This window comes from Denticeps clupeoides, chromosome 7 (genome assembly GCF_900700375.1).
Source record: "Denticeps clupeoides chromosome 7, fDenClu1.1, whole genome shotgun sequence".
In the NCBI taxonomy this organism is placed as follows: domain Eukaryota; kingdom Metazoa; phylum Chordata; class Actinopteri; order Clupeiformes; family Denticipitidae; genus Denticeps; species Denticeps clupeoides.
In genome coordinates this window covers 4,447,353-4,468,503 of record NC_041713.1, presented here as the reverse complement: position 1 = coordinate 4,468,503, position 21,151 = coordinate 4,447,353, and the positions used below count along the sequence as shown (strand labels likewise).

At 46.2% G+C, this 21,151-nt stretch overlaps 1 protein-coding gene across 2 annotated transcripts; it reads right to left on the bottom strand.

Annotated features, from left to right (window-relative positions):
- Positions 1 to 480: 480 nt before the first annotated feature.
- Positions 481 to 19,907, bottom strand: ankib1b (ankyrin repeat and IBR domain containing 1b). 2 transcript variants are annotated; one of them, XM_028985294.1, is made up of 20 exons: positions 19,607 to 19,907; positions 17,274 to 17,529; positions 15,749 to 16,049; positions 15,002 to 15,184; positions 14,803 to 14,920; positions 11,985 to 12,193; positions 10,908 to 10,996; positions 10,543 to 10,687; positions 10,012 to 10,178; positions 9,393 to 9,481; positions 8,262 to 8,392; positions 7,958 to 8,092; positions 6,192 to 6,278; positions 6,034 to 6,100; positions 5,780 to 5,925; positions 5,516 to 5,694; positions 5,333 to 5,384; positions 5,135 to 5,246; positions 4,973 to 5,016; positions 481 to 3,635 (listed from the first exon to the last, which is right to left on the bottom strand). In XM_028985294.1, the coding sequence occupies exons 2-20, from the start codon at positions 17,459 to 17,461 to the stop codon at positions 2,772 to 2,774; spliced, it is 3,306 nt and encodes a 1,101-aa protein (XP_028841127.1). In that variant the 5' UTR covers positions 17,462 to 17,529; positions 19,607 to 19,907; the 3' UTR covers positions 481 to 2,771. The 2 variants fall into 2 exon arrangements, with proteins under 2 accessions (XP_028841127.1, XP_028841128.1); XM_028985295.1 differs by lacking the exon at positions 19,607 to 19,907 and having other exon boundaries at positions 17,274 to 17,905.
- Positions 19,908 to 21,151: the final 1,244 nt, after the last annotated feature.

Here is a 21,151-nt window from a genome sequence, read left to right as displayed (position 1 = left end):
TCCCCTATCGTCCGTTTGAGGATGACCCCAAATAAGGTTTAAGTCCAGCACCTCTAGCATAAGTTTTATTTATTTATTTATTTTATATTTATTTAGCAAAGCAGCGGTCTTCTTGGAGGTGTTTGGGGTCATCATCATGTTGGAATACTGCCCTGCAGCCCAGTTACAAAGGAAGGGGATCATGATCTGCTTCCGAACGGCACAATACATACTGGCATTCGGGTTAAGCAGTCATATAGCCACACCCCCAGGCTGCTCATCTTCAGCAAACTGTTTGCGGGCTCATCTTTAGATGACTGCTTCCTTCTGGGACAACAGACCATGCAGACCAATTAGATGCAGTATGCGGCATCCAGTCTGAGCTTCGACAGGCTGAACCCAAACCCCTTTAATGCCGGCAGCAAACAAACAAATAAATGACACCTTGACACAATTACGCTGAGTGCAAAACTCAATTCATTGTCAAATTTTAATGGCCAGACATGAAACATTTTTTTGTCTCCATATAAACAGGGAATGTATCAAGTATAGACTATGAAAAGTGCAAATAACCTTTTTTGTTTGTTTTTGTTCAAGAATTAACAATATAAAATTTCACTGGGTAACAAAATAGGTTTGCCATTTTTGAATATCCACCACAATTATTGAAATGGCAAAAAAAATAAAAATAATAATAATAAAATAAAATGATTTGCTCACCTAATGCACAGAATACTTCAGAACATACAGGACAACCATTTTTGCACTTCAAACGTTTACAGTAGATTTTCAGAAGTCCCAATATAACTGCAAGATCAATGGATGTGAAGATCATTAAGGAGCCAAATTATTTTATTTATTTATTTTTACATAAAGCGCTATGAGCAAAAAAAAAAAAAAAAAAAAAGATGTCAGAATTTCATCGGAATTTTAAGCAGTGAGATTCTTCAATTGTGAGTTCTAAACAAGCAGTATTTGCGTTAGACTGCATGCGTATGGACTTTCGTTGTAACATCCTTTAAGATGAGGTTTTGCTCGGCTGTGCACCAACATAGATGAGCTACATACTATAAACTGGGGCTAAGATGTTCAAAAAGGCGTCAACAAGGGGGCCGACTGCCACAGGGGAGACAGACTCCATGTCAAAGACTTACAGTGTATCTAATGCAGCTCAAAAGTCAAGTTATTATCAGCCTACATTAGTAGTCGTGATTAATTAACTGCAAGCCACATCATTTTTATTTTTTTTTTTTAGTTTTTTTTTTTTTTTTTTAAACAGGTCACTTACAATCATCACCTCATTCGAAAAGAACTTACAAGATAACCAGACAATACCTTAATTTTCAGTTCATTGAGTATTGAAGGATATTCAACTTAAAAATAAATACAGAATCAGTTCATAATATATATATTATGGCATTTAGTATTTTGTAGGTCCACACACACACACACACACACACACACCCTTTCCAGGCAAATTCATGTCAAGTTAACAATCATACCGCTGACCATACATTTTGTTTTTAGGTTTTGAACTCTTTTTGTAACACCAACGCTAGAGCATGACTGATTACACGATGCAAACGCTCTGCAACGACACAAACTAAAACTCACAAAATCATCTAAAAAATTAGTGTTTAGTGAAAGGTTCGATACAAAAAAAAAAAAAAAAAAAAAAAAAAAAAGAAATTGCACAACGCTCTCACCATCTGGCTTGCTTTAGGATGGCTGGGGTATAAAAACTTATTTTTAAAAAAGGGGAATTCTTTTGGAGACGTGTTTCAGGACATGTGGCAATAAATCAGACACACGCGCGCACTCTTACGAAAAAGGCACTGCGAAGAATTGCGTAGAAAGAACCGTTTGTTTTTTACATTTTTTTTAAAATTTTTTTTTTATTGACCCCTGACAGTGTTCCGGAACATTCTGGACTCCTGCATAGGCCTTAAAAGAGAAAAACAAAACTTCTGCCTGATTAAGTTTGACCAAAATCAAACGAAACCACGACCTCCAGGACTATTCTTGCGAATTCGGATTCCACAGTCAGTGGCTCTTTTTACATGACAGTTTTTTCCTGTGTAACCACAGATCCGCGCGAACGCTCGGGACAAGGGCGGAGGGTATAGATGTGGCAGCAGGCACAATCCGGACGCCACTGACTTGGTGATCTGCGCGTTCGCTAGCCAGTGTTTTGGCACCTACAGTAATACTTCAGCTGACGACGAAATTGCGAGCACGCTTGCTCATTCCAACAGGGCACACGACAGTGACTAGACAGGCAACGATGTGGGTTTAACTGTCAGCTGCAGCCTAAATCCAATGGGAACTTGACGTAGGCCCTTAAAAAAAAAAAACGAAACTAAATTGATTGTTGAGAGTAAAATCCTAGCCCTGTGATGAGGTTGATTGCACGAGAGTGTCCCATCAGAAACAGGCTGCGATGATGATGAAGGGGACTGAACGTTGTCCGCTTCCGAGTGCTTGTATTCCAGGAGTGTGATTCAGGTAGTGGTGTCCCCCTCAGGAAGGCTCAAGGGCACTTCATGCCTCAGGTGAGTTTTTTTAAGTGCTGTTTGTGTGCTCTAGTTGAGGGACATTGAAATGGAGAGAGGAGGATGGAGGGAGGGAAAAAAAAATTCTGATCTCCTGTTTAGCTATTTGAGCGAAACTCACCCTCCCCTACCAGACCTCTATTACACTTCTTATTAAAAGAAGGGATAGTGAAAAAAAAAAAAAAAAAAAAAAAAAAAACAGATGTGAATGAAGTGGTCTGGCTAAAAGGACCTGGAAAATCAGACAAGGTGCACTTGCCCCTCCCATTCTGATGAGCTACTGCTTGGCTGGTCGGGGTCAGAGTCAAATTTGGGAACATCCGAGTGTGAGTAATTAGCACCGGAAAGGGGGGTGTCGACCCCGGTATCGTCGCCTCCTCCTGGAGGCGAGGGCAACATACCCAGGGGGTCCAGCCCCACCAGGTGGAGCTGAGTCGGCCTGGCGCTGCAGACGTCCCGTTCTTCCCCAGTAAAAGGCCCGCAGAGCCGACAGTTGCTTTCAGCTCCCTCTTCTGGCCAGTGCTGGAACTGTGGCTCTGTGGTCGGTGGGTCGGCGACTGGGGCCACCATGGACACGCAAAGCTCGGAGGCGGGGGGAGCGCCGGAAGAAGAGGGCGGAACCGGAGCTACGCTATGTGGGTTCATGTCATGAAACCAGGCCATGATGTTGCCAAAGAGGTTGGCGCTGTCAGCAGGATCGAGTCCCACAGAGCCCGGGGGCTGGGAGTCTGCAAGCTGGCTGCTGAAAGGGTTGTGGAAGGAGAGATGCGGGTTTTCTAGGTGCTCGGGTGGCGGAGGGGTGCAGGGAGGTTGATTGTACTGGCCAGCGCCGATTGTGCCCAGCTTGACGAGGCTGTCCCCCAGCTCCAGGAGCTCGGAGCTGCTCAGGGTGGCGCGAGGGACATAAGCAGGTGGGCCTCGGCGCAACAGGTCCAGCCTGGAGGGCAGTGAGGTGCCGATGGCTCCCAGCGACATCTCATTGGCCAGGGCCTCCTGGGTGTCCCCGCTGCCGGCATCCCCACCACCCATGGCGTTAGACTCCTGAAGGGAAAGCTGTATGGCCAGAAGGATGTTGGGGTCATCCTCATCCAGAGAACTCAGAGGCTGTTGGAACAGAGTTGGAGAGATCTGGTCGTAAATAACTTTTCTACCACTGAAGCAGCCACAAAAACAAAGGCGCTTTTGGATTGAGTACTTATTGGAATGCAGTTACAGGAACTAGCTCCACCAAGAAGTAATTCTATTCAAAGTGACTGTGACGTGACAATCTTTTAAGAACAGCTTTCAAAATCAACAAAGTACTTGAGAACGACCATAAGCATATCAATGTCCCTTGTTGGGTTGTCATGTGTTCTGCTAAGCAGAAGCTCCTAGTGTGGCAGTTTAGTCCCTACATTTGTCTACATTAGTCCACCAGGACAATCGCTCCAAGTGTTTTGCGTTGCGAACATGCCAAGTTGTTTGTGTTTCCGCAAGCAGTTACATGAACTGTTCCTCAAGCGTGGAAAGCTGTAAAAACGGACTTAACACAAGTTAATACAAAAAAACAGGCCCGCATGGAAGGAACCTCAGCAGTTCTGCAGGTATCAAATAAAACTGCATACGGGCCATGGCAGAGATGACAGCACCTTTTAAATCGCACTATTCCCATGGCCACAGCTGAGTTTTCATTGGACAGTTTTGATAACGTAAAACATGCTTCTTGCAACATTTGACTAAAGACATCTTGAAATGACTGCATGCTGTTGTGGAAACTGAAGCACTGGCTGTGGACAGCATTAGCTACTAACTAGTTTAAGAACACAGATTATTAAAAAAAAAAAAAATTTGATGTTCGACCATTTATGTCCTGTTAAAAAATAAATAAATAAATAAATTGACAATACCTCCGAGCTAGCTGCAAGTAGCTAACCGAAAATCACATTTTCTCTGAGAATTGTGATATGCATAATTTGCATAAGGAGAGGGTTAATATCTCTTAATTATTATAAATGTGCTTGTACAAGTGCTTTTTTTTTTTTTACTCAGTTCAAGTGACACACACACACACACACACACACACATATATATATATATATATATATAGAGAGAGAGAGATAGAGAGATAGAGAGATAGATAGATAGATAGATAGATAGAGATAGATAGATAGATAGATAGATAGATAGATAGATAGATAGATAGATAGATAGATAGATAGATAGATAGATAGATAGATAACACACACACTTTGTAAATAAAAAATTCATTCTATTCCACCTTAAATTGGCAAAAAATGAAGTACAAACACCACCTACAGATCACAATTTTAATGAGAGTTCAGGTTATGCAGCCATTCACCAATGAAAGAGCATAAAGCAAAGGCGCAGTCAAAAGGATCACAGTCGCAAACGTAGGACACAAGCAAGCTACATGAGGTTCTTGAGGTGGGCCAGAGACTCACCACGGGGAGGCCTTGTCTTTGGCCACCAGCCAGCTCACGGGGATCTGCAGGTAGGACAAGAGAAAAATCGTACCTTGTTCAGAATGCAATTCCAACAATGCTTGAATGGCTTGTGTATCGAAGAAATATCATTATATTATTATTAAAATGTTGTCTCCGTACCCAAACTGCCCTCGCTGGGGTCGTCAGGATCTGGAGTGTTGCTGCGCTGGCTGGTGACATCTCCGCGGCGGCGCTGCCGGTGTCGACGTCTGTACTGGAACTCTGCATACTCCTGCGAGAGCGCGGTGAAATTATATAAAAGACAACACGTCGCCTCCAAGCAGACAGAAATCGACGTCAATATAAAAGGTCCCTCACCTCGGGAGAAGCAAATCCCAGGTACTCCCAGTCCCAAGTGCCGCCAGCGAAACTAGAGGGCGATAGAAGTGGGGATACACAAAAAAAAAAAAAAAAAGGCCAGTGGTTAAATAAATATTAATAATATCAATAATACAAATATATAGTAATAAAAACAAATCAGAGGAAGCAGGAATTAGAAACCTGCGTCGGGGGGCTTCAGGGGAGTCGTTGGGGGCCACGCCCCGTGCTATGGAGGCCAGAAACTCCTGCCGCTTCTGCTGAACCAAGCAGGCGGCGCGGATTATCCGGAGACGGGGTGTCCGGAGGTAAGGCCTGTTCACTTTCTGAGCCAAGTCCTCGGTCACCATCTCCAGGTCCGTCTAAGCAGGAGCAAACAGCATCAGTTTGATGTCTTCATTTTATGATCATTACTCTTGTACAGAGATAATAAAGCATAGCGAGTACCTGCATTAGCTCAAAAATTTCCTTTTTTGTGCTTTTGGGCTCCAGGAAGAAGCCATAGGGATAGGAACACTTGAGAATGCGCCGGGTCTTCAGAAGCTCATGCACCGCGTCTTCTATGAAGGTGGTGTCCGGCGGCCCGGCTTCTCCTGTAAGACAAGCATGGAGAGCTTCATCACCAGCACAGTGTCCTACAGGAAGAGCTCGTTCAGAGAACACCTCAGAATGAGAACACCCAATGGTTGACGATCACTCACTCCCACTCAGAGCCCTGCTCAGCTGCTCCATCTTTTCTTTGGCCGTTTTCAAGAGACGCTGCTCCAGCTAAGACGGGGGGGGCAGAGACGAGAACATGAAGTCTTCACAAGATTGCTAAACCATGTAGATACAGTCACAGGCTCTCTCAGCACCTTACCTGGTAGCTGTGCTCGTGGTTCTTGAAGCGGGTGTAGTAGTGCATGAAGCGATCGAGCTCCTGGAAGCTTTTATGCTTCTTTTCGGCCTGTGAAGACAGCGAGACACAAGTCAAACGTGGAATTTATCACCAGTACGTCCAGGAAACTAGTCCTGAATCTAGTCCTGAATCAAATGCTACCCTAACTTTTCAACTCCACCAGTACAGCTCACTTAATGCCAAATTGCACATGCGCCTATTGTTTTATTGTAAATAATGGAACTTTACACATACTCTTCGGTGTGTTTACTTCTCTGCCTTGCACTTTTTGTTTTTTGAAATTCCTATTGATATCAAAATCAGTTTTATGCAACTATTGAATATTTTTGGAATCAAGTATTGTCGATTGATTTAATTGAGTTTTTAAACAACTCTGTCAATAGTGTGTTATGCAACATGAAAATCCTCTTAAAATGAGCAAGCAATTAGCTGTTATTACTCACAAAAAAAGTTTTTTTTATTCAAACTCAATACTTTTATTAGATCAAATCTTAAAACATTTCTGTTACTGGCTCCTGAACTAATCCCATTTAATCAATCTTTCTGTAAAACATTCATGATGTACATGAAAAAAAACTATGAAACATCGGTTGCCTATTTGTCCTTAGTTCTATTTTTATTTAAAAAAAAAAAAAAAGGGGTTTACCCCCTGCTATAGCCCATCTGAGAATAAAGAGATAAAAAGTATAAAAAGGTACAAACTAGTAAAAAGAAAATATAAATAAACAATTCAAGTATTACTAATAATCCAACTTAAACAATACAGTTCAGTTCCCAGTTTTATCCAGATGAGGTAGGTTTGTGGAATGTTTGTCTTTGTGCAATGTTATGTGCAAAATAGAGAGAGAATTTGTCTTAGTGCATGTGTGTGGAATGCATGTGCAAGCCTGCGCCGCTGTGATGTACAACAAATGCTAGAAACTTTCCCAAAAGTAGATCTATATGCTGATGAATGTACCTTATATATGGGGAAGGCGTGTTTTGAGATGTATGTGTCTGTGTGTGTGTGCGTGTGAGTGCGTGTGTATGTGTGTGTGTGTGTGTGTGTGTGTGTGTGTGCGTGGCATGCAGGAGGGATGAATTACATGAGTGAGATCTCATCACTACCTTAAAAAAAATAAATTGACTATCGACTCATGGTTCTGATAAACCCGACTAGTTCGCGGGCGAATCGACAAAAGCTCTCAACCAGGGCAGAGTTTCACACATGGCGCCCGCCATCCTGCAACCACGCAAACCAACAAATATCTACTCGCCGAATCCACACACCGGCTGCAGAGGACCAGGATGAATAGAGAGATTTCAGCTGCTTGCTTTCCCCACGTCCATCGACTATCAAAAATCGACTATCGACTCATAAAACAAATAATGTAGGTTCGAAGAAGCGCTAATGTTAGTTAGAAATCATAAAAACACGATACCATGTAGAAGCTCCGAGTCCGCTTGGAGAAATGCAGTTTAGGATATTTTTGGTTAAGGCGCTGTAGTACTGATGAAGTACTATTGTCCGTTTTACAGTGCATACCCCGCACTACATTGTCCACCTTGCCAACTTAAACCACCCCCCCAACTCTGACCAAGCAAGAGCCCCCTGAATACAGCAACTGCACCCACTTCAAAAGGAAGAGGAACACACTCTCACCACCCGCTACTCCAGGCACCCTCGCCCGACTCCCAGCATGCACCCATGAGAAAGAGAGAGAGAGAGAGAGAGAGAGAGAGCACACCTCAACAGTCATCTCTTTCGACTGCTCCTCCACCTGCTGGATGACCTCGTAGCGGGTGCAGCGGTAGTAGCCCCCAGTGGAGGAGCTGTGCTTCTTCCACTCCTCAAGGCAGATCCAGCAGAAGTCGTACTTACACTGAGACACAAAAAAAATAATAATAAATTCATTCATCTTGGAGGAATACTAGAAACCTCAAATTGGTTGGATGTTGGAAAGCATTCCTTTGTACAGTACGGACCACGGCCAGAGAGTACAAGCACCTCAGCACCACGCTGTTATTTCCTCTAGGTGTGCCCGGACTCACCTTGGCACACTGCATGTGGTTGCATCCCTCGTTCTTCTGGATTGGCGACTTGCAGTTGGCACAGGGCTTGGAGTTGGTGAGCAGCCACAGACAGTTGGCAGCATCTTCATAAGCTTCACTCACACCGGCCACTGCGGCAGAGAGCAAGACCAGGTTAGAGGGACAGTGTGGACCCTCTGCAGCCAACGGAGGACAAGCAGCATGGCAGCATGTTCATTTCCGGATCCGGCCCAGAGCAGCACAAAGCAGTGAAAAACAGTCTTACTAACTACTAACTAGTTACTAATTAGCTATTTGCACATTTGACTGAACTATATGAATAGCAAGTTAAATAGTGAAAGTGAAAGAAAGTGAAGTGATCGTCATTGTGAAGCACAGCACATGGTGACACAACGAAATGTGTCCTCTGTATTTAACCATCACCCTTAGTTTCCACTAGCTGTTAGAACCGCTTCAACATCTTCAAACCTTCCTTAGAAGGAAATACTTACATTAAAAAGGCCTCTTACATGCAGAAAAAAAAAACCCACTGTCCTTCTGAATTTATGAAAAATCCTGCTGTGTAGGTTAGGGTGACCAGATTTTAGAGAGTGAGAGAGAAAAAAAAAGGCACCTCAGCATGACCGAGGGGTGGGAGTGTGTTGGTGCCGGCTTAATCGCTCACTTAGCTCTCCCGATGTCTCAAACCCAATCCGATCCAAAACTAAACGGAATTAATCAAAGCGCGTTAAACATGCTGCCATAGCCAGCTCCTTAAGCTGCATAGGAGCTGCTCACTACATTTTAAAAGGTACCTCTTAGTTCAGAAAACATTACGCTTCTGTACTTTCATACTTTTTCTAAAGGGGAGTGGAGTTGGGTTCTGAGTTGGTAAGTGTATGGTCCAAATGAGGGATTTGAAAGCACTTGTGCAAGTCGCTCTGGATAAGAGTGTCTGCCAAATTAAGTAAATGTAAATAGCCTCTGGAGACCCCAACTTACCTCGATAGTCCACAAATTTCTTTTAAGTTTATTATTCAACCTTATACGACTCTGACATCCGAGAAGGCTCATTGGCATTCACATGATTTTAAGATAATTTCTTATTTATTTACAAGGGAAGGGTTACATATAAAGAAGAGAGGTTCTCACGTTCTTCAGGCTTCATTTCGCTGACCTTCTGTAACCACATCTTCCACGTCTGGCAGTCGCACGGCTCATGGGCTTCCCCTTTACACTCCCTGAGTACAAACAGTAAACAGGTCATCTGACCGCTGACAGAGCGTCCACTCTCATGCTGAAGAAAACAATGTCCGGCCAACCAGTCACATTATTGCATTTTATTTTTGTTCTAGAAAAAAAAAAAAACAGGAAGTGTGTGAGTAGGTTTGTTCAGCTATGTACTAGTAACTTGCCCTCCTATGATTATACAGACATTATTTTTGGAGGTGTGTGTGTGTGTGTGTGTGTGTGTGTGTGTGTGAGAGAGAAAATGAGCCTATAAATCTCACTGCTGGGCAAAAGGAAAATATGTGGAGGAGTTGCATGGCGTGGCGTGTGACAGCAGGTGTGTTGGTGGGGACAGAAGGCCAGGCACCCCAGGCAATGCTATCACTCAGCTGTTTTCCATGACCACCTGAAACATGCATGCACATGCATGTACATCCCACACACACACACACACACACACACACACACACACACACACTTTCATGACGCTTGGTGGACGAATGTCCAGGTGACGAATGAGGAAAACTGAAGGGACACTGACCAGCAGAAGAGGTGGCCCCGGCCACAGTCCACCGCAGGGGCCTGCAGCAGGGGGTAGCTGAGTGGGTTGGCAGCGCTGGCACCGGGGCCCTGGCAGGACAGACGCACTGCCCTCTCACAGCCGGCCCTTGGGCACCAGCGAATGGCGGGGTTATTCTCCACAAAGGCCTGGAGAGGGAGAGAGACAGAAAAGTAGTCCAACAATTGTCACCAAACGATTGAATGCACTGAAAGTAGACCCCGGTGGCACCTAATATACAGACAGCTGCTATCCAAGTCGGCCTAAAAATCCCCATCCACCCATCCTTGAGTTCATACTTAAACCCTTAATTTTTAAAAAACTTGAATTAATCATTTGGCTTACGAAATAAAAAAATGAAACTAGTGTATAGACCTGTTTTATCTTATTTCATTATTTAATTTCGCTAGTGACGCAACAAAATGGCAGGAAAATAACGAGTCCACGTTAGACGGTATAATTTAAGGAACGAACTCAGAGCAGAGGAGCTCCTACATGACTGGCGGAACTCACCTTGATGTCGAACTGCAGGTAGCGCTTGTCCATTTCTCTGGACACCACACTCTCGATGACCTCAACAGGCACCAGCTGGAAGCAGTCGTAGGCCGGACAGAAGATGTTGTGGGCCTCGCCCTCCTGGATCTTCATGTTGAGGAACCTACAAAGCAAACGGGCAGTGAGAAAAACGGTCTTGTGACAGAACAACGTAGCGTAATGAAATACATAAAAATGGAATTAGCGTTTAAACCTGCAACGTTGCGGACAACTACTTTACCCACTAGGCTATTTTGACTCAGAACTCCCTAGAATTACGGCTCTACATTTCACTTTGACCCTGTAAACAACAGGCGCTGTGGAACGGACCATCTGGAACTCACCCTTCCCAGCATGCCCTGCAGAAGTCGTGGCTGCACGGCATGTCAACAGCCTCCTCAAACACCGACATGGAGCACATACAAATCCCGCACTGCAGACAGAGCAGAGAAAACGTGCGTTTACCATGGTCTGAAATTCCTGACCGTGCGTTTTAATTTGCAAAACGGAACTCAGTCCATCCAGCCGCTGGTCTGAAGTGCCGCACTTCACCAGAAACTGCTCCCTTTTTGTGAGCAGGGCTGCCGGAGATGGCCGCCGTCCCCGTGTCGGCACCAGTGGCTGAAAGGGCTGATTGTGTCAGACGTGACTGAAGCTCTTTAACAAGTCACGGGAAGGTACTCGCTGCTGATGGACTAGGGTCCTAATGGCTGATTTAGCAGCATTTCATGGAAACACAGGAAAAACGGCTCACTGTTGACAAGAGTCCCTCAGCTTGGCTAAAATCACGTGATGATCGGTCATCAGCGAGGCCTTTTTGTTCGTATTCATTCCCAGAAATCACGTGAACAGGGAAGAATCTGCAGTCTGGACCTTGAGAACCCGGGTCTTAGATTTATAAATAGGTGTAAATAAACAGGCCCACCCTGACTCAATGCTGTAAAAAGTCCATCACGACATAATGAAGCACCACTAGATAGAGCCGGCATGCTCGTAAGCGCTATCTGTCAGAATCAGGAATGTCTCTTCACGCACTGTGCCGACAAAGTTTATCTGCTGGTTTATCCGGTAAATATGCTGGTTTATCCGGTCTTCTGAAAATGTTCCTTTGTGAGATGATTTAAAAGTAATACGAGTTCCCCTGGCCTGTCTATGTTCCTGCAGTGGCTAGAAAATTTTCCCCTTATGTCGTAATAATGACATTCCGTCCTCCTCTCTTGTCCTCATCGTCATTAAGCTACACGTCCTGGGGAAATCTCATTGTACGAAAGGCTTTCTGCAGAACGAGACTTCAGATACAGTATTAGGGGAGCACTAAGATTGATATAAAAGCAGGGGACCTTTAAGAACTTTGATCTCGCTGTAGTCAACAACCGGGCTCACCCGGGACTAGTTTTGGTTTTGTGCCGCCGGTTACTCACCAGGGGAGTGCCATCATCGCCAGGTGTGAGACTCAGGTCGTCGGGCGTGGTGACGGAGGAGCGGGTGGTACGAGGCGTGCGTGGCGATGGCAGCGTGTCCCAGGCGTTGAAACCGCTGGGTGGAGGGGTGGGCATCTGTACTCCAGAACGCTGGCAGCATTCTTCTGCGTTGGACATCCAGGCTTCCAGAAGCTTCTCTCTGTCCCAGTCTGTGCAAAAATAAATAAAATAAAATAAAAAGAATCGATTATTATTCACAAAATATTCTAACTTCATTAACGCCATTTATAGAATCTATACACACAGAAACATCGGTGGAAACGAGGCTGGTGATGAAGGTGAGAGCTTGTGGCTGACGTCAACACGAAAAACACATGTCCATCACCAGCACTCCGATGTACACGCACTTCTAGCAGGCATTTTATAAAACTGGACCGTAAATAAACAAGGTCGCTTCACGTAGTTGTCATTATCGCCTACAATATAGATCTTCATGGACTTGCGCTGTTTTACTAACATAAAAAGTCACAAATGGATTCATTTGTCATCATATCCAGACATTTGAACTTTTCTTGGTATAACTGTATACAGGAGGTACAACATTTCAGGTTTTCTTGGGCTAGAAAATGGAGACTTCTCTAGCAGGGGTGCGCAATCAAAAATTTCCAGGACAAAGATTATGCCAGCCTGATCGTCATTTGACAATCGTCACCCATGTCTCAAACATTTAGACTGTCGCCTGTCGCACCCAAACTGTCATCCTGGCACAGGGTGACAAACATCTGCACTTTCCAACATTCTTGTGAAGAGCAGGGAAGTTGAATTTTTGTGTGATTATTTTATTTATTTATTTATTTATTAACTCCCTTCTCTCTCTCTCTCTCTCTCTCTTTTTTTTTTTTTTTTAGCCATTTCAAATGAGGCAAATGGTGGCCAACCCCTGAGAGACCAGTACCGATATAGCTGCAATCAGTCATGGAGGGGAACGCTTCCCTGCATCCTATGTCACGTCTGAGTGTGGAACACAACCTCTAGACAAGGTCACGCACTCACAAAACGAGGAAGAACTAATCCAGTTTACTGCTGCATGGCAGTGAGGCATCATTTTCAGGCTTTTTCTGATTTTATTACTGCACGAAGACGCAGATCAATGAATCTTTCAAATGTGGCACCGTTACAGTTATCGGCGTGTTCTTTTCTAATTTTTGATTACTATTTTAGTCTAGTTTTATTTGTTTTAGTCAAAGCCATATCATAATTAAAACAAGGATATCTTATTATATTATTGTTACCTTACAGACTCAAGAATACACATCCATTCCAGACACGAAAGACACACTGATTTGTTCCATATTTTTTGACCACACGTGTTTTCTTTTGCACGTCATTGTAAAGAAAGCGTGTCCGTGTCATCATTTTTTCCCCCCAGCCATCTGCTCATCCATCAGAAGTATCTGGAATTCAAATTAATGCCGCAATTGTGTGTTGCGGAACTGATGTCATCTGTGTGACCGGATGGGAGATCCAGGTAACCGAAACGGTGATATAATAACAATTAAACGAGGGGAAATAAAGATTCGTTTTTTTGTATTTTGTGAACAACATTTGGTCTTGTTTAATTAGTCAGCAAAGTTACCTGATATATTTCATTATAGTTCTCATCACATGTGCGGCTTTTACGTCTAAAATTCGTTGATAAAAACAATTGACCTAAAAGTTAACCTAATTACAGTTAAACCTCAAAGTTGAGACAGACCAAAATCTAAACGTATATAACCATGCCACAATCTGCACACACACAACTCTGCTGTACACGTTTGGGCAACAGATATCATGCAAATCTGGAAAACTAGTTTTACTGGCCTCTCCTCCCCTCAACAACAACGGCAGCAGATGACACCACAGACAGTACTGCTACTCTGGTGCAGGTAGCACAACCTGGAGCTCAAGAGGCTTCAGGACTTCATGAGACGTCCCCCAACACTGCTCCCCCTCACTACATCAGACGGGCCAGGGTCTTCCTGGTTACCACAATCTCCCAGGGCCTGCAGTGGGAGGCCATTTTCTCCTCCATCCTCAAAAAGACACAGCAGAGGATGTACTTCTGACAATGACAACTGAGGAAGGAGCTGCAGATCCAGTTCTACGCTGCAGACGCTGAGTCTGTCCAGTGCGCCTCAATCCCAGTCTAGTACCGCCACTAAACAGGACAGGACAGCACCGTACAGATGGCAGAAAAGATCATCTGTGTCCCCGTGCACTCCATTCAGGACTTGTCCCGCTCAAGAACCAGGAAAAGGGCAGAACATTACAGGTTTGACCTTCTGACCTCTGGCAGACGATCTAGAAGACCAGGACCAGCCGACACAGTACACTTTTTTTTTTACACTTGTGATTATTTCTGTAATGCTATTTTGTGATGCTATTACCTCTGTTTTTGCTGCTATTACCTTCTGCTTCTGTCCACTTTCTGCCGTGACAAGTGCAATTTCCCACTTGTGGGACTAATAAAGGTTTATCTTAATCTTTGTATTGTCAGTACACAAGATCTTGGACTATATTGTGTATTTTTGTTGTCTATACAGTTGTGCGTGAGAGACACCATCGACCAAAATGAAATTCCTTCTACGTGTTCGCTCACACACATGATTCTGATTCTGAAACTGAATCACCAGGGCATCCTACAGGACTGCTGCAGGCCTGCATGTTCTAAAGTCCCGGGTCCTCACATTCACCAGATCACCTAACCTGAGCCTCTAGACACGGTGGGAGGAACATACGGGTCAGAGTCTGGTGGTTTTGGAAGGCCGCCGCTCACCGTGGGCACGAAGCAGCGCTTCAGCGGTGAACAGGGGGGCCTGCAGCATGTCGGCCGTCTCCACAATCAGCATGTCTTTCAACCGCCGCAGGTCCTGGGGCCTCAGACCTTCATACATCTGGGGGGAACGGAGAAGGGGGAATTCGTTAAAGACCATAAATCAACGGCCCTATTATTGGCGGCTTGGCTCCGCGTTTACCTCCCTGCGGTCCAGTGCCGCGTACTCGGCCTCGATGTCGTCGGCGTGCGGGTCGCGGGAGAACACCATCTGAGACTCCAGACCGAGCGCCAGGTCTTTGTGGTGCTGCCTCTCGGCGCAGTCGCACGGCGTCTCCTTGTTCTCGTTCTCCGAAAACAGGTTGGCGTCCCTCTTCAGCAGTAACTGGAGACGGCGGAGGACACATGCGAGCGAGAGGTCAGCCTGCCGTGTCCATCAGTTGTGGCTTTTGACTTGACTCGAGTTACATTTTTAAACCAAACCTTTTTACTTTTTTTAGTGTCAGTATTGGTTACTTATTGGTGAGGTTAACAATCTCTGTACCTATACTTCTGATCTTTATTCTCAAAGATTTTTTTTACTGGATTGGGACCAGAAAAAGCGGAATTTATGCTTAAGTATTCTACAGCGAGTAAATACCATGGTGATGACTTAGCAAAATGTGGCTGAATAAAGTGAATCTTTGTTTTCCATTTACAGCATTTAGCAGACGCCTTTACCCAGAGCGACTTACAACAAGTAGTTACAGGGACAGTCCCCCCCTGGAGACACTTAGGGTTAAGTGTCTTGCTCAGGGACACGTTGGTAGTAAGTGGGGTTTGAACCTGGGTCTTCTGGTTCATAGGCGAGTGTGTTACCCACTAGGCTACCACCACCCCCGTTCCTTCACTCAATACCCCACCCCACCTAATAACCCCATATTCAAGCCACGTAATGGTGCCTATTCACCTCCACGCAGGTCTTCATCCCTGAGGCGGCGGCGTAGTGCAAAGGAGTGTTCTTCTTGTTGTCGCCGGCGTTGACGTCCGCACTCTCGTACTCCCCGTGGTCCAGCTTGGCGCCGGTCCACTTCAGGACAATCTGAAGGCAGTCTGCGCGCCGGCGCTCGTCCTCGTATGGGCGGGCAAGGCGTGGCTGCAGGGCCCCCTCCCCCAGCAGAATGCTGGGACCCATGCAGAGCAGGTGCAGTGCCGTCTCGTTGTGCACGTTGCGCTTGTTGGGGTTTCCGTCTTTACTGATGAGGAAGCACCTGCGGGCGCGGCCCAGAGAGGTGAGGACAGTTAAAGCGCCGCTGGAGACGTTTCAGAAGCCAGTCACTGGGCGTGGCCAGGATTAACAACGCTCAAACGTTTATTCATATCGTCCAGGACTGTTTAGTCAGAGACGTGGGTTTTTATGGGTCAAGCGCTGTTCAAATTTGTGGCCTGGCACGGAAACGGACCCACCGCGCGCGGTCCCCAGACCTGGAGGTCTCATAGCAACAACGACAAAGGAAAGTGGCCAGCCGTGGTCTCACATGCAGCCTGAATGAATCATCCGAGATCTCGCGTTTACGTCGGCCTATCACGGCTAAAGCAGCACAAGAAGCAAATTCCAAAACACACACACACACACACACACACACACACACACACACACACACACCTTGTAATTATTCTTTACCAAATAAAGCTGCGGCACGAGAAACGTAATGATACAAGATAGACAGGTCCCACCACACAATTGCCATGTGATGTACTCTCGATGCATGATTTACAGGTCTGCTTTTGTCCATTATTAGACTACATTACTAGGAAAAGTTACTTGGACATCACTGGTTGACTGGTCACAAAAATACTTTGCCAACTTCGCCTTTGTCAAAAATATAATTCTAAATGATAAATGACAAATGATCCTATAATAAATATTTATGGAAATAAGTCTGGTTGGATGGGTCTCCCCGGTTTAGTCTGCTTTGATTGGCCCCATCCAGCACGCACATCTTTCGCAAAGCAGTAAAATTCTGCCAGCTTTCTGGCACCGGGCGGGGCATTCGTTGCCAAATGGTCTGGGTAGCCATCCTTCTTTGCCACACCCGACAGCAGGCCCTGGGTGCCGAGCTGCGAATCGGCTACGGAGCTGGACCTCGGGCTTGCCGGACGCGTTCCCACAAGAATGTGAAGAATTCCTCGCGTAGCTGTAGCCTGACGCTCGGATGTGCGAAGAATTCAACCGCATTGAATTCAACTTGCTCTCATCATCTTAACTCTGCGTGGAATAGAATGTCCATTAGAACCGTTGTTACGTTATTTTTGGTTTGGTTCTCCTGAAGGTCAGCATTATTTGACATTGCAGGACCAATGACATCCGAGGAGCAGAAGAAACTCGAACTAAAAGGATCTGTGCTTCAGTAGACTCACCTGGATGAAAACCGCAGAGCAAATACGTGAACTCCAGAGAAATGTCATCACCGGGCGCACCAGCAGCAGCTCACCTGAGTAGCCTCACCATGGCGTGCCTAGCAGCGTAGTGCAGGGGGGTGTTGTGCTGGTACGGCTCCCCGTAGGACATGTTGGGGTCCAGGGACTCCTTGAACTGGGGGTTGCTCTCGTAGAGCTGGCAGGCCAGCAGCTCGTCCCCGCCGATGAGCGCCTTGCGGAATTTGGTGGCCGTGTTCCCCATGGCTCGGGTCCCAGTGCGCCCGGTTGCCCGTTCTCTGCTACAGCAAGGGCGCCGGCATACTGCGGATCCTGAGGAAAGAAGCAGAGGGCAAATGGAATCGGCGTCTCCATTCTACGCAGCAGGGCTGTGCCTGACACGAGCAGATGCCGCAGCCGAGCGCCGGCCCTCTCCGCGCACGCAGCCCCCGCCGCCGGTTGCCATGACTCATCCGTGGTGGGAAGCCCATGAGGCCAAACACACAAGACTTCCTTCGCAAAACACCAGGGGCTTCCGACGCTCGCCGCCAACTGCCATTGTCCCGCCGAGCGCGGGTTCTGTTGCGGAGTGGAGTCCTGCGATGGCACAGCCCTGCTCCCACAGATGCCATCTGTCCTTAGAAGGGCCAGGATGCCAACCAGTTCACCTCGAGCGCCAAGAACCAGTAAATAACTACACGTACACAAGACGGAATTTAATAAGAGCCTATAAAATCTCTCTCTCTCTCTCTCTCTCATACGGATATAGGTATACAACACCACAAATGTACAATTTTAAAAATCAACTGGATGACAATACTGTATCATCATTAATTTCAGGTTCAACAACACATGGATCAAGATCCATGTACTGCCGCCAGAAAATAACCAAGCAACGTCATTATGACGTGATCGATAATGTTCACGTCGCGATGCATCGAATATATGATTCATTTCAGCACCCCTAGTGGACGACCAGGTTAGAGCAGCACCACGAGTTGATGCTTCACGCTTCCTACGTAAAAAAGGTTCTGTCGCAAAAAACATAAGCGGGAAGTGACACGTGAAATGGCACAACAGGAGGTTTGATACATGCCACGAGAAAAAAGAAATAGGGGTAAAGGCATGGATCGCCACAAGGGCCGGTGTCGCTGCCCGATTTGGACAGGAAACCCAAGTTGGACTGTGCATGTGTACTCTGAAAGCCACCATGGTGCTGCCTAAACCTACTCCTAACCCTAGTCCTAACCCTACTCGTTGCACATGCACAATCCAAATCGGGTAGCCGTAGGCGGTGTGGTTTGGATGGCTCCGCCCCTTTCCCCCATTGGCTGTAGCTCACTAGACATCCGATCAAAAAAAAAAAAAAAAAGTCAATCTTAATCACAAATACAAGCATGCGCAATAATCGTCTCATATTTACATTTACAGCATTTATCAGACGCCCTTATCCAGAGCGACTTACAATCAGTAGTTACAGGGACAGTCCCCCCCCTGGAGCAATTTAGGGTTAAGTGTCTTGCTCAGGGACACAATGGTAGGAAGTGGGATTCGAACCCGGGTCTTCTGGTTCATAGGCAAGTGTGTTACCCACTAGGCTACTACCACCCTATTGTTTAGAGTCAACATACAGTATGCGAGTTCGGCTTCATCGCTGGCCCAGATATCGGGGTGACCACAGAGCCCATGTCCGGAGCCTTTAACGTCCAACAAAACAAATTACAATAAATACTATTCAAGCAGCCGACTGTTTACAAGTGAAAGAGAGCCGCCCACGTGACGTGGCGTACAGGAGACTGACCAATCAGCACACCGACGTCGACATTCAACTCGAAATCTCGTTTTTCTTTTTTTTAATTAACTTTTTTTTTTCCGGAATGGCACAAACTGTCGTTCGAGTCACGTGAGTCGGCCAATAAAACAAAAATCCACTACAGTAAGAGCCACGTGACTCGCACACACGCCAGTCAGTCAGTCACGCAGCGAACAACAGAGTCCCTCTGTGGAGGCCGGCTATCGTGCAATTTCGGCGACGAGCGAGCGGCAGCGGAGCCCTCCAGGCCGCCCGCCCAACATGGAGCTCGTTGTCCCTTTCACAACAACAGGTTGCAGACAATGCCGAGCCAAGTTGATTTCCGCGGCCCTGCCCGCCGCCCGGTGCCACCCCACCTCCACCTCAGCTGTCACCGGGCAGCGAGCGAGGCCTGCATCACGCAAGAAAAAATACACACACACACACACACACACTTCCGATAGACTCACAAAACCGATCAAATAAAACACACGATAAAATACAACGCACTGCGTCTCGCCGAATTGTCGCTATTTCACAAGAAAAGCGTCCCAAAACATCCTCGTCCTCGCTTCTTCGGCTGCGCGGATTTTGAAAGCGAGCGGCTATAAAACTCACCCGAACAGCGGGAATAAAAACAACAACAAAAAGGGAAGGTGGGTGGGGGCGAGCACGGCGATCCGGAGCGTCCGATTATAGCAGCTGGCCAGGGCCCGTCTCCTCAGGAGGACGCGCGTCCCGTCGAGCACCGCGGCGCGTCTTCCCGACTACTCGTCCGGCCGCGGCGGCGCGGCTCCGCTCGTCATGTCTGCTCTCCGTCTGTTTTCGTCACCGAGATTTTTCTTCTTTTCTTTTCTTTTCTTTTCTTTTCGGGGCAGGGTGAAGCTGGAGGCGATCCGCGGCGCTGGCGGCCGGAAACACGCGGGGACGGCACGGCCGCCCCTTCAAAATAAAGGTCCGCCGGCGACCGTCGCGACGGCGCATAATTATTTATTGTGTTATAACGGAATATTAACGCGAACGAATTCGTTCTGAAGGCAAGAAAACCGCACGTCGCGGGGTTCTTTACTCCAGCTCGGCCTTTAATGTGGCCGAACCATATTTAACAACGACTTCCGGTCTTGGACGCTGTACTTTGTCGCGAATTGTGTTGAATAACTGTTCAACTTTTCTTTTTTTTCTCCCCCACACATGACATGACAAACTCGCCGTTTTGTTTGGGACGTTGCGTCACGGTGTAATATTATTCCGACATTGCTGTTGGGGTCCGAACTTACATTCGTGTTTTTTTCTACTACCTGTTCACAGATAATAAGTAGATAATAAATTAGTTTTAACTGAATATATTTGCAGACAAACTATTGGGTGGTAGAAGCCTAGTGGGTAACACACTCGCCTGTGAACTTACTAGAAGACCCAGGTTCAAACCCCACTTACTACCATTGTGTCCCTGAGCAGGGCACTTAACCCTGAGTGTCTCCGGGGGGGGACTGTCCCTGTAACTACTGATTGTAAGTCGCTCTGGATAAGGGCGTCTGGTAAATGCTGCAAATGTAAAGTGTAGCAAGTCCAACGTGCAATAAATCGAAGTGAGGGGAAAACACTGCGAGGTAATTCTGAAGAAGCGCCACACGGGGGCAGCGTCGTACATTGTTTGTTTTTTTTCTCCTCATTCCGGCTGATGGGGACAAACTACATCAACTTCATGGGTACGTATACTCCGAGCCTCCAGTACTGCTCGCCTGGTCCCTCCATCTCTGAAGGTAAAAGGAAGACGCTCATCTAGACTCTTCTCCGTCTTGGCCCCTCGAGGTCAGAACAGCTCAGTGTATTTTCACACGGCAGCTCAAGACCTTCCTCTTTAGACAATATTTAGATGAACTTGTAACCTTCTTATTGTCTGACTTATGTATAGAAACTACAACAGAGTGAATAAAAATATTGTATTCATAGTTGGGGGTCCTATTGAACCAGGATTGATTACTTCATTGTGGTAACATGGAAGCACGTTGTAAGTCACTCTGGATAAGGACGTCTGCCAAATGCCTTAAATGTAAAATATGTAAATAGGTACCATTGAGTATCACAGGCCTCACATTAATTGTTCGTTGAAGTTGATTTGAGCGACTTTGACAAGAACCAGATTGTGACGGATAAACAACT